This window comes from Malus sylvestris, chromosome 15, assembly GCF_916048215.2.
Source record: "Malus sylvestris chromosome 15, drMalSylv7.2, whole genome shotgun sequence".
Taxonomy (NCBI): domain Eukaryota; kingdom Viridiplantae; phylum Streptophyta; class Magnoliopsida; order Rosales; family Rosaceae; genus Malus; species Malus sylvestris.
The window spans coordinates 40,500,249-40,510,990 of NC_062274.1; the positions used below are offsets into that span (position 1 = coordinate 40,500,249).

The window sequence follows — 10,742 nt, forward strand, 5'->3', positions numbered from 1 at the left end:
TATGTTCCTCTAGGGTGGCCGGCCTCTTAGAGAGCAAAGAGAGCTTTTGTTCTCATCTTTTCTCCCAAAAGAAACCCTAATGAAGAAAAAACTATAAAGTCATATTTATACCTACCTTCATTGGAGTGGCAAACTTGTAATAAGTCCAAAACCCACTCCATTATCAATATGGCCGGCCATAGGGTGTTATTGGGTTGTTTAGGCCTTTGTGAATATTTAGTCATTAAGTTGTCATACAACTTAAGTCAATGGGCTTGACGTTCGAAGCCCATTGGGCCTTAAGGCCCAAAACTAACCCTAGGTCTTTTAACGAACTTTATTCGTTTGATTAATTAATAAATTAATTAATCCTTGCCATAAATAATTAAACCATTTAATTATTCTTACTCATCTCCGTTGTTTCTTCAATCTTTACCTTACACGGTGTACGATCCATTAGGTTCCTTTTAGCGAGGCAGTGGGCGATTAGAACTCTTTCAAATCGATTGTGAATTGAAACTTACTTTCAATTCTCCCTTTAGTGATTATACACGTTTAGGGCTTCCACAAACCATGAGTGACACCTAGCAGTATGTCATGGTTACCCAAGTTAATCAGAAGAGGTGGAGAACCTATTCAGTTCAGGATTACAATGCAATACGGTCTTTCTCTAATACAATACTCTTGACCACATTGTTTGGTTTGATAGTTTATTCATGTCTACTATCCAATGTGATTCATTTACTTATATGATTACCTTGAATGTGATTTGGAATGACTTCCTAAATCTCATTCATACTCTAGCCAGAGATTCTTAATCATATAATAGAGTATTCTCCTTCAAACGGTTTGAAGGTTAGAGATCCCTTGTTGCGCATTCACTTGCCTCCATGGCTAAGTGGCTTAACCCCAACTATGCCGTGGACACCCTCTGATGGAGTGACTTTGACATAGTCAAAGATCAATGACTTAACCACAAGACAACTATGATGCCTCAGGTCAGAGGACTACTTTGCATTATCCCAACCATGAGTTCTCATGTGACATGAGTATGAGAACTCCTCGTTGATCGTGTTCAGTGGACTCATTCACTATTGAGCACCTACATACTTGTCTTGGTGTCAATCACACCAATGACTCGAGACCAGTCACTCTCCATGAGAGAAGACACAGCACGTACTGATCTTAACGGACTGTCAATGCCCAATTGGCAATCCTATGATCAGGAACGTTTAGGATATGTATACGAAAGAGAATGGTCTCATAAATCTAACTTGTTTAAATTACATTCTCCTAATTACATATTCCTTGGACTTATCGTTTAAGCATATAACATTTATATGAGACGGCTTAAAACAATAATCTTTGCCCTTGATATTAAACTAGATTAGTTTAACATGTGAAATGTTCGTAAAGTATTATCACATGATTGGTTTTAGGGCACATTTCCAACAATCACACTTTTTGGCTTCGTCACCTTCCAGGTGTCGGCCATCACAGCTTGATTCGGAGTTCTAGTGGACATTCCGGGTCAGGGTGTGTCAATGTTTTTCGGATATTATATGATGTATAATAAATAGACAATTATTTATACGGTATATAATAAATTTGTTCAAATTTGCCTAGGTCCTCGCCTAAGTGTAAAGTCATGTTCACCGCCTGACTAGAGCTTAGCATCTTTTTAAACTTTACTAATTATACAGTTAAGTAATAGGACGATACAACAAGAAACGGTGCTAAATCATTATTCAAATAATACTGTTGTTCAAACCCTACTTCGACTATTTTTAGTAGTCCAAATCCTCTTGAATATTTTGGTTAGTGCAAATTCTCCTATAAATATTATGGGTAGTTCAAATCATCTTCTTACAAATCCTGAACTTAGACCTCGAATTAATGTTCACATTTTTCCAGGACCCTAAACTTTTTAAATTTCGCCCATCCTCTCTAAAATTTCTGGATTCGCCACTGCTCAGCTGCATCTTTATGCTTTGGATCTCTTCCACCAAGATTATTGGATGAACTGATCGGGGCTTTGAAATTCTTCTTCATCTTTTCCATTTAATTCCGTACCAAATGCGGTTGAAAAAGGAGATGCACTTGCCATCTTTGCGAGTCAAATTCCAATTAGCATTCCCTGTGACAATGTCTAACCAGTCAGTATCCTCCACGTGTTAAGTTGACGGCATGTAGCGCGAGTACCCTCCCTATACCCACACTCGTGAGTACAGAGAAGGAAAATATCCGAGAGACTATCACGTGTGACTACCATGTTTGTCTCGTTCTCTCTCTAACCCGAGATCTCACGTTCTCTCTCTCTCACTTCACGCCCCATATAATCCCCCTCCGCCCAGAAGGTGACTCTCAGAGACCTCCATAGACCAAAGCAGCTCTCAGAAAAGCTAAACGTAAATGGCGTCGTCTTCTAGGGTTTCGCTCTGCTTCTTCCTGCTCCTCGCCGTGTTCGCCACCGCGATCCGCGCCGAGGAGGCGGAATCGAAGGAGAACGTCCTCACTCTCGACAGCTCCAACTTCGATGACACTGTCAGCAAGCACGACTTCATCGTCGTCGAGTTCTACGCCCCCTGGTATGCAATTCGCATCGCGCTCAGTTTTCACCGTTGATTCTGTTTACTTTGATTATGATTTGATCGATCTTCGTTGTTTCTCTTGCTTCGTTTGATTTGTGTTTGCCTTTTTGTGATTGGATCTGAAATTTTGCCGAATTCATGTTTTCGACTTTTTTAATTAGGCGATTTATGAGGAATTGTTATGGATTTGATTTCACGGTTGAAAATTGACGTTATATATGTGAATTCTTGTTCGTGCTGGTGAATTTGGAGCTTACTGCATCTGCATGCAGTGGTTTAATGGTCGATTTAGTGTTTCATTATTTAATTTTCGGATTATAATTGCGAAAAATATATCGGAGCAACATGCATGCGGAAAGTGCTTATCTGTGCTGAAGAAATGAGATACCGATATGCTTTTCAGTTTTCGATTTCATTTTTTTTATTGGTACTTTTCTGATAGATTGTTGTGTTAATTTTGCTGTCTATGTTTCTTATAGGTGTGGCCACTGCAAGAAGCTCGCTCCCGAGGTACGAAATTAAGCTGTTGAATGTTTATTTCTCACCAATTCTGCATTTCAATTAACAAACCATTATCTTCTGATTATTCTGACATTTTAATTTGCTTAATGTTTGGGTAGTTTGAAAAAGCTGCGTCGATTTTGAGTAAAAATGACCCACCAGTCATTCTAGCAAAGGTTGATGCCAATGAAGAGGCAAACAAAGGACTTGCTTCTGATTATGAGGTGAAGGGATTTCCCACAATTAAGATTCTAAGAAATGGTGGGAAGACCATCCAAGAATACAAGGGTCCTCGTGAAGCCGAGGGTATTGTTGAATATTTGAAGCAGCAGAGTGGTCCAGCTTCTGCCGAAATCAAGACAACTGATGATACAACTACTCTTGTTGGCGACAAGAAGATCGTTATTGTAAGTGTTCAATGTCTGTTTATGTTTCCTAGCTCGATGTAATCTTTTGAGGAGTATCAGATGGCATAACTACTCATTTCGTATATTTGTAGGTTGGTGTGTTCAAGGAGTTCTCTGGCGAGGCGTATAATAACTTCTCAGCTCTGGCTGAGAAATTGCGTTCTGATTATGAATTTGGTCACACTCTCGATGCTAAGCTCCTTCCTCGTGGTGATTCATCAGTGTCTGGACCCGTAGTTAGGCTGTTCAAGCCATTTGATGAACTTTTTGTTGATTCTGAGGTATATTGGCCTTTCTCCTGTTTAGATTCAGTTTGTCATGCTTTGTTTTGAGGTATTATGGACAGTAAATGTAAGACCAAGGTGATCATGCTTGCAGGATTTTCATGTGGATGCTCTAGAGAAGTTTGTTGAAGAAGCTAGTACGCCACTTGTTACAGAATTCAACAATGACCCAACCAATCACCCTTTTGTTGTCAAATTCTTTAACAGTCCAAATGAGAAGGTATATACTATGGACATGATTTGGATTTATTTATCTATTTATTATTAAGTTGATGCTTCTTGTTGATTCGTGTTGGAAAAATCATGTTTTTTCTTTACATTATCAGATCTCACTTTCAATGTCACTCAAGTTCTATCCACATGTTTCTGTATTTTTTTTTAAAATATTTGTTGTAGACCAATGCTCTATCGTAGCTTGTTTTTGTTTTCCTTTTGGTATGTCCTATTAAGCCATGACATGTTCACTTGTAATTCTGTTGTAGCCTAATGCTCTATCTCAATCTTTCTCTTCCCAAAATAAGTGATGCAGTCTTCTAATGCACCAGTTTTGAACTTGGTAGGCTATGTTGTTTCTGAACTTCAGTGGCGAGTCTTCTGATGCTTTTAAATCAACATATCGTGAAGTTGCTGAGAAATATAAGAAAGAAGGCATAAGCTTTCTCATTGGAGATCTTGAGGCTAGTCAAGGCGCCTTCCAGGTTAGAATGTTCTCATTTGGACTACCCTTTGCAATTGTCTTCATGTTCCCAGATTCGTTTTATCATGTATATTTTATGCCATGTTAAATGTTCTATTTGTTTTTGTGAACAGTATTTTGGACTTAAAGAAGACCAGGTGCCTCTCATCATCATCCAGACCCCTGATGGCCAAAAGTTTTTGAAACCAAATTTGCAGCCAGATCACATCACATCATGGGTGAAGGAATACAAGGTGAGGCTTCTGCCTCTTTCCTTATAAGCTGATTGCAGTGAAGTTTGATTAAAGCTATATTTGTTGACACTTATTGACTAAATTACATAACCGCAGGATGGGAAAGTATCACCATACAAGAAATCTGAACCTATTCCCGAGCCAAACAATGAGCCTGTCAAGGTCGTAGTCGCTGAGAACATCCAGGAGTACATCAAGTCCGGGAAAAATGGTGCGCAAACAGAAACTCTCGCATTATATTATTGTCTTTTCTTACTAGTATTTCTTTGCTTATCTGTTAATTATTTGATTTTCTTAAGACCTTTGAGTCTCAATACCTTGATCAGAACAGACACTTTCTCCAAATACCATCTTATTCTATGACCAAGGGCAAATTGTTCGATGTACATTAAAACATAAAAACTGCTTATTATATTGAAGTGTTATGCTGGGGGATCATCTATGGTTCAATGCATTCCACGAGTTGCTTTTGAGTTAATTATACCACACATTCTTTCTGGTATCCCAAGTGTCGTTCTGTCATCACCCTCTTCAGTTTTTTGTTGTTATTGTATACAATGGTAGGGTCTGTTATCATATAAATTCGAATAAGGCAGATGGTTGTTTGGGCCAGACCATTAAACTTGGTACATATTTAATTCACATAGCCGCTCAGCGTCTACTTTTATATTTTCTGCTGTTGTCTTCACATGGTTGCTCTCGGGACTGGTTTGTATAATATGATTTTGTTAACTCTGCAGTGTTGCTGGAGTTCTATGCTCCTTGGTGTGGACACTGCAAGAAGCTTGCTCCAATTTTGGATGAAGTTGCAGTCTCATACGAAAAGGATTCCGATGTCATTATTGCAAAATTTGTAAGATTTATTACCCTGCTAGTTGCTTTATCAGCCTTTTCTACAGATGCTGATCGTTCTAGTTTGTAAGGAGTTTTTCTTAATTGTTCTTCATTTCTTGCTATCATTTTTAGGATGCCACTTCAAATGATGTACCAAGTGACTTCGATGTCAAATACTACCCGACTCTGTACTTCAAGACGGCAAGTGGAAAGGTCTTGTCATATGATGAGGAAGATAGAACTAAGGAAGCCATCGCTGCTTTCATTGAAAAGAACCGGGACAAAATTGAGAAACAAGTAGAGGCTGAGAAACAAGAATCCGGAAAGGATGAGCTCTAAATAGGTAAATGCCTGTTCCATAGCTTTGTATTTAGTTTACGCAGCTTGACAAAGTTCTTGCAGCATGGTTATGTTCTTCAAAAATTGAATGAAGTTGCTAGTCCGGACTTGGGTCTTAAAATGTTCTTTTCCTGAACCAGTTGTACAAGGAGAAGACAGACATTGAGGCGACTAGTTGGATATTATGGCGGCCGAGATATAAACTCTTACTTTGAGAACGGTAAATCATAGAGGGAAGCAATGTCTGACGTACCTCCCATATCCCTCCTTCCCTATCAGTAGTTACGTTTTCCCTAATTTTTGGGCTTCCCTTTGAATAAAGCAGGAGGTGTTTTCGTCGTCCGGCACACTAGTTTCAGCGATAGCAGTAGTGTTACAATGTGCAGTTTTATTAATGTAGAAGAAACCCTCGGAAGGAGTTTAATTTACAAATGCTCAAGTTAATTATATATCTCTGAATCCCAGTTACCGTAATTTTTCATCATCTCTCCCAGTCAATTGTGTATGCGTTAATATTCAGCTTCATGCCTTCTTGTGGTTGCTTTCTATTTAGACACACAGAACCGATGCTAAACGACCGTAGTTTTAATTAATTTTTTTTATAGAGATGATTTCTACAGACGCGAAACTTTGCCGCACCCTAGATGGCGAGAGTTCAGTAGCCGAAAGCATCACTAGCTTGCGCTCTGACCCGAGTAGCATGGGACATGTGGAATCCCGTGTGAATCAGCAAGGACCACCTTGCAAGGCTAAATACTGGGTGACCGATAGTGAAGTAGTACCGTGAGGGAAGGGTGAAAAGAACCCCCATCAGGGAGTGAAATTAGGGATGGGCAATGGTTATGCGGGCGGGTAACCGCGGTTAATTTATCTATAACTGTTTATGCTCATACCCGCATAACCGTTTACCCGTTGGGTAATTGCCTAAACGGTTATACCCATACCCATAACCGTTTATAAACGGTTAACCATACCCATAACCGCATACCCATTTAACCGTAACCGTTTAATACCCGTTTACCTATTTATCATTTTTAACCCATTTATCTTTTTTTTTTTACCATTACCCTTTTTTCACCCGTCTACATGTTTTTTAACAACTTGAAAATTAAAAAAAAATTGTCATAATTTTTTTTTTGACAATTAAACACCGTTATAGGTACATTCATCATACATTTCCATATTTTAATTTTTTAAGTCCTTATACCATTCCAATAATTGAAATAATAGTTTACAGACGATATTTTTAACTGTTACCAATGAAGGTAAATATAATATTTGCTAAGTATTATTGGGTTACAAAAATTGTTTAGAAGATATTTCTGTCAAAGCATTTCTGTCAATTTCACGGTTACCCACAAGGAATTTAAATTAATTTGGCCAATTCCTTGATGATGAGAATCATCATTCCTGTGGTAGTGTTATTGAGAGAATGATCGATGAATTCCTTGCTAATTTATTGGGTGCTAAAATATTATTGGATTGAGAACATGGTTTGTGTTAGTTTTACATATATAAAATAAATGGGTAAACGGTTACCCGTTTATAACCGTGGTTAATACCCATAACCATCTATTTAAATTTCGCGGGTAAACGGTTATACCCATAACCGTTTATTTATTTAAACAGTTACCCATAACCGTAACCGTTTAATTTAAATGAACGGGTAACCGCGGTTACCCATAACCAATTAGTATTTGCCCATCCTTAAGTGAAATAGAACATGAAACCGTAAACCAAAACACGCTCCGACGACCCTTCCGAGAGTTTAGGGGATTGAAACTCGAGATAATCGAATCGACGCCCCTATTTTGCCAAAACCAAACCACATATTCAAAAGGGAGCGTCATAAAACACTCAATCCTTGGAAAATCTGATTACAGTATGTATAACATACTCACCGCTGTAATAAATTAAATGTGTATTAACTTAGAACTGATTAATCTCGATTAATTATACTAGAACAGCTAGTCCCTTCATCGTGGGCCTTGATCTCTCTGGTATTGTTTGGGCCTTCCTCCTGCTCATACCAACAATATTATTGTTGACGGTATTACCCCTGGCATGATTAATCTCGGTAGTGCTTTTGGTTTGGTCAGTTTGGTCATTCTCACCACCACCAACTTCCCCCTTCACTGAGACATTGTTGTCGTCGCTGTTGTCAATACTGTCGATAGAAGAATAGTGACGGAGGGATTTGAGCAGGTAAGGCTGAAGCTTCTTCAAATCTGAAAACTGGAGTGGCTTCAACAGAAACTCCTCTGCCCCTTCTTCCAAGCACCTGCAATTAATAATTTAATGCGCACACACATTATTTCCAAAGAAAACAATTACATAATATCCACGTATATGATCTGTGAGGTCCAACTGGAAAAATATACACATCTTTGAAATTCAATGTGATGTGGATCCCACAACTAATCCCTACATTAAAAAAAAGTAGAAATCCTTTCATTTAAAGGCTCCTATACATAAAAACAAAGAAAGGTAAATAATTAAGGCAATTAGCTCACATGTTGATTCTAGAAGGAACATTCTCTGATGACATGACCACGACTGGTACATCTTTCCAAGAAGATCCCTGCATACATTTAGGAATTAATTAATAAACAATGACTATTTCATTCTACGTTGATAACTTCAGTCGTACATACGCTGGAGTTAATTTAGAATGCTATTTATATTTATTAGAATCACAAAGCTTGGACGGCTAAGATCAGGTCACATTGTATTACTCTTCAAAACTTTTCTATTCGATCTTGAGTATGTGCAAGTAGTTTCTTTTCAATAAAAATTCAAAACAGTAGAAGAAAGTATATGTATGGTAATTAAGTCGGCAATGGTGGAAGACCTTGACGCGTTTCAGCAAATCATAGCCGCTCATTCCGGGCATACAGAAGTCTGTCATGATCAAGTTGATGACTTTTGCTCCCTGCATTCCATTCAATTGAGAAATTAATTAATAACCATATTTTCCACATAGATAATAACCTAAAAAATCAGTACTAAAACCTTCATCAACGTAAGAACATGTTAAGCTTTAATTCTAAAACCTAAAATCAACATTGTATCTATCTGTCTGTTATATTTTGGAACTAGTAAACTCTTCTTCAATATTGTGTGCAGTTTAAACAAAATCAAACTTTTGACCTAACCTAATTTTAATTCATTTCTCTACTGCTATGTCTTACCACTTGGCCTTAATTTCAAAGGCCCTAATGCACAAAATTCAGTCTAACTGTTGAAATATCTCATATCGACTGTATTTATGAGAAAAAAAGAATTTAAACATTGTAACCCCACTCTAACTAACACTAAGATCTTTTGTGATAAAACCTCACACCTGACGGATTGTGCAGATGGTAATTATCAAGTTAAAGACAATAATTATACACTAGAGATTGATATATGATTATATTCCTATACATGATATTCCACTCTAAGTTGCAACTTGGATAAATTCTGGACAATGTAATAATATATTTTTGCTATGTGTAGAAGGATAATCATGAAATCTCACCTCCAGTACATCTGATGACTGACGGGAAGTGGATGAGGAGGAAGTTGTACTACTTTGGTTTAGGTCATCATGCAAACCCAGATATTTTAGTGCTTCATCCCCAGAGTCCACACAAGTCACTGCTACCACAGAAAATATATACAGATGAAAACACAGATGATTAAAAATGTAAGACTACCAGAAAGCAAGCTGGCAAATAATTAGATGCATGTTCATCCAAGAAACCAAAAAACAAATGGGCTCTATATTTAAAATTAGAGACCTATCTATCTGTTTAGTTTTGATTATATTTAAAATGATATGAAGATGAAAATTAAGAACCCAAAAATATGTGAGTGTGGAGAGGAAGGTCATTAATCAATTAATTAAATAATTTTTATACAAATGCACTGAATTCATCTAAATTACGAAAGGGGAAGTCGAACTTGGGGTAGAGAGAGGATATATTGCTCTAATCAAATTAGCTACGCTCAGGTCTGTATTAATTAATTAACGAGTATAGGAGTGGTTTACCTTCATAAGAAGAGCCTCTGAGGAGCCTCTCCAAAAGCTTCCTGTCCAAAATGCTATCATCCACTGCCAATACATGGAAATGTTGTTGTGGTTGCTGCTGCTGTTGTTTGAAGTCTGCAACATCTGACTTCACTACCACCTCCATTGTTAAACTAACGGATGACTCAAAATTTACCCTTTTCAAGTGCCTGATGAACACAGAAATCTCTGTGAGCTGCTGCTGCTGTATATTCTTTTTACCAATGTCAATATGCACCTTTTATATTTTAGAGAGAGAGAGAGAGAGAGAGAGAGAGAGAGAGAGAGAGAGATAGGCGTGCCTTAGGGGAAATGAATGAATGGATGAGTGTGAGGTCGTGTGTGATTATTCCACAGGTGCAAGGTGTTCTAAGCAATTAGGTGCATGGGTTTATATACTAGATGAGAAAAGAATGAGCAACCAAACCTGTTTTTGCAAGATAGTGAGAGAGAGAGAGAGAGAGAGAGAGAGAGATGTCGTTGATATTGTATCATGTGTCATGCATGTGTACTACTCTTGTTGTGATCTCTCACTAGATTCTCTACACCGCGTTGGTACAACCACTCATATTTCTCTCCCTAACATCTTCTTTATTTTCTTTGTTGAGATTTTGTTTGATTGCCAAGGGAAATCCGGAGATCCTTTTTCCCATTTGGTCAAGATAATGATGAAAAGGAGTTGATTTTGGGTGAAAATTGGATTGAATTAGGGACTTAAGACAAATGTGGTTAGCTTTGCTTGCTAAGTTGCTATATTTGGCTTTTCTCTTTTCTTTCTTCTTTCTAATTATAAATCTTGAGAAGTATTTGCAACGGTTTGAGAAGT

At 37.7% G+C, this 10,742-nt stretch overlaps 2 protein-coding genes across 3 annotated transcripts; one reads left to right on the plus strand and one right to left on the minus strand.

Moving 5' to 3' along the window:
- Nucleotides 1-2,244: 2,244 nt before the first annotated feature.
- Nucleotides 2,245-6,339, plus strand: LOC126603512 (protein disulfide-isomerase). Its single transcript, XM_050270388.1, has 11 exons — nucleotides 2,245-2,567; nucleotides 3,050-3,080; nucleotides 3,191-3,478; nucleotides 3,571-3,759; nucleotides 3,857-3,982; nucleotides 4,323-4,460; nucleotides 4,573-4,692; nucleotides 4,789-4,903; nucleotides 5,433-5,545; nucleotides 5,659-5,869; nucleotides 6,006-6,339. Exons 1-10 carry the CDS (start codon nucleotides 2,392-2,394, stop codon nucleotides 5,863-5,865), a joined length of 1,503 nt encoding a protein of 500 aa, XP_050126345.1. The 5' UTR covers nucleotides 2,245-2,391; the 3' UTR covers nucleotides 5,866-5,869; nucleotides 6,006-6,339.
- Nucleotides 6,340-7,674: 1,335 nt separating this feature from the next.
- LOC126603513 (two-component response regulator ORR9-like) lies at nucleotides 7,675-10,482 on the minus strand. 2 transcript variants are annotated; one of them, XM_050270390.1, is made up of 6 exons: nucleotides 10,344-10,482; nucleotides 9,899-10,086; nucleotides 9,386-9,504; nucleotides 8,717-8,797; nucleotides 8,379-8,446; nucleotides 7,675-8,146 (listed from the first exon to the last, which is right to left on the minus strand). In XM_050270390.1, exons 1-6 carry the CDS (start codon nucleotides 10,409-10,411, stop codon nucleotides 7,819-7,821), a joined length of 852 nt encoding a protein of 283 aa, XP_050126347.1. In that variant the 5' UTR covers nucleotides 10,412-10,482; the 3' UTR covers nucleotides 7,675-7,818. The 2 variants fall into 2 exon arrangements, with proteins under 2 accessions (XP_050126347.1, XP_050126348.1); XM_050270391.1 differs by lacking the exon at nucleotides 10,344-10,482 and adding an exon at nucleotides 10,219-10,322.
- Between the last annotated feature and the right edge of the window lie 260 nt (nucleotides 10,483-10,742).

Bases quoted from the DNA above. Each gene is read 5' to 3' on its own strand.
- LOC126603512 (XM_050270388.1), top strand. From the start codon at position 2,392: ATGGCGTCGTCTTCTAGGGTTTCGCTCTGCTTCTTCCTGCTCCTCGCC. The intron at 3,479-3,570 runs GTAAGTGTTCAA...GTATATTTGTAG, and splicing joins GCGACAAGAAGATCGTTATT to GTTGGTGTGTTCAAGGAGTT. The intron at 5,546-5,658 runs GTAAGATTTATT...TATCATTTTTAG, and splicing joins ATGTCATTATTGCAAAATTT to GATGCCACTTCAAATGATGT.
- LOC126603513 (XM_050270390.1), bottom strand. From the start codon at position 10,411: ATGATACAATATCAACGACATCTCTCTCTCTCTCTCTCTCTCTCTCTC. The intron at 8,798-9,385 runs GTGAGATTTCAT...AATGGAATGCAG, and splicing joins AGTCATCAGATGTACTGGAG to GGAGCAAAAGTCATCAACTT. The intron at 8,147-8,378 runs GTGAGCTAATTG...TATTAATTGCAG, and splicing joins GTTCCTTCTAGAATCAACAT to GTGCTTGGAAGAAGGGGCAG.